The 1,671-nt window shown below is 47.2% G+C and overlaps 1 protein-coding gene across 1 annotated transcript in view; it reads right to left on the reverse strand.

Annotated features, from left to right (window-relative positions):
• Positions 1–1,671, reverse strand: part of DLGAP1 (DLG associated protein 1) — a 976,217-nt gene that overhangs the window by 245,300 nt on the left and 729,246 nt on the right. Inside the window, exon 7 of the mRNA XM_023228478.2 lies at positions 1,025–1,202. Coding sequence (XP_023084246.2) covers positions 1,025–1,202 — 178 coding nt within the window. The remainder of the gene's footprint in view (positions 1–1,024; positions 1,203–1,671) is intronic.

The following is a 1,671-nucleotide window of genomic DNA, read 5'->3' on the forward strand; positions in this document are numbered from 1 at the left end:
TCATGACCACCACCGCCACCACTGTCACCATCACTATTACCATAATCACCACCATCACCATCACGACCATCACAACCACCACTGTCACCACCACCACCACCACCACCACCATCACCGTCACATCACCACCACCACCATCACAACCACCACTGCCATTACTGTTACCATCACTGTCACCACCATCACCAACATCACTGCCACGACCATCACCACCACCATCACCATTACTACCACTACCACTACCACTGCCATCACCATCATTACCACCACCATCATTACCACCACCATCACCATCATCACCATCACCATCACTGCCATCATTATCACCAACACACCAGCATCACCACTATGGTCACCACCACCATCAGTAACATTAATTTTCACCTTGATGATCACAGTGTCTTCCAAACTAGCCTCTCTGCTTCTAGCTTCTCATTTTCTCCAATCTTTCCTATGTTTTTTTGGCCAGATTAATTATCCTACATCAAAGTTAGATTCATATCTCTTGCATGCTTAAAAGCCAAAGTTTTCTTTTCTTTTTTTTTTAATTGAGAAAGAGTCTTGCTAAGGCACCCAGGCTGGAGTGCAGTGACATGATCTCGGTTCACTGCAACCTCCACCTCCCGGTTTCAAGTGATTCTCTTGCCTCAGCCTCCAGAGTAGCTGGGATCACAGGTATGTGCCACCATGTCAGGCTTACTTTTGTATTTTTAGTAGACACAGGGTTTCACCATGTTGGCCAGGCTGATCTTGAACTCCTGATCTCAAGTGAATTTCCAAGGACCCTCTTCATTGTGCTTTATCCACCTACAGAGGGCCCCACCTCCTTGCAGACCATTGATACCGGGGGCTTACTGTGGCTGAGCACATGGCATGCTCTTTGCATCACTTGACTGGACCTCCTGTCTGAGGACCCAGTGGTCTCCTGGGTGAGCGACTGCCTCCCTAACTCACGCCCTCTCAGTTCTCGCTAACCTTCCTGCCGCTATTGGTTCCTGACCACCGCTGCCCTGACGGCCCTCACCTGGCTGATGGTGCTCATGGCTCGCATGTAGCTCTCATTCCTGGAGCGGAACTTTGGTGATGTGAGCAAGCCTGCAGGGTCGAGGCTGTCCAGGCTCCGGTTGATGGAGACTTCACTCACCGCCCTCAGGTAACTATGACTCCGGATCTGGAGTTTGGGTGAGTGTTCATTGGAGATTCTGGAAGGGAACAATGGAAAAGGTACATTAGTCACGTTCCAAAATGTAGGAAACAGTAAGATATGGCACTACTGTCATTTATGTGGCACCCTAGGTACTGGGACAAATGACGTAGATGCCCTTCTATGATTGCTAAACTCCCCCACAGTGCCTCAGAAGGAAGAACTTTTGACAGGAAATCATCAAGATCTGATGACATTAGAGAGCAATTAACATTCTCTTCAACCATGAACTAATTGCCTCATTCACATTTTCCTAGCCACCCTAGGACGCAGATAATAAGCAGCAATTGTCCTGCCCTGGAATTCTGACTTGTGTAATTTGTAAAGCTTTTCTTTGTACCTATTTCTCTCCTGTGGTCATCTTTTTGTTTTTGGACTGTTTAGTAACAGTAAGTGGGTATATATCTATATCTATATTTTTTCCTTCCTTCCTTCCTTCCTTCCTTCCTTCCTTCCTTCCTTCCTTC

Source organism: Piliocolobus tephrosceles, chromosome 18 (assembly GCF_002776525.5).
Source record: "Piliocolobus tephrosceles isolate RC106 chromosome 18, ASM277652v3, whole genome shotgun sequence".
NCBI classification, from domain to species: Eukaryota; Metazoa; Chordata; class Mammalia; order Primates; family Cercopithecidae; genus Piliocolobus; species Piliocolobus tephrosceles.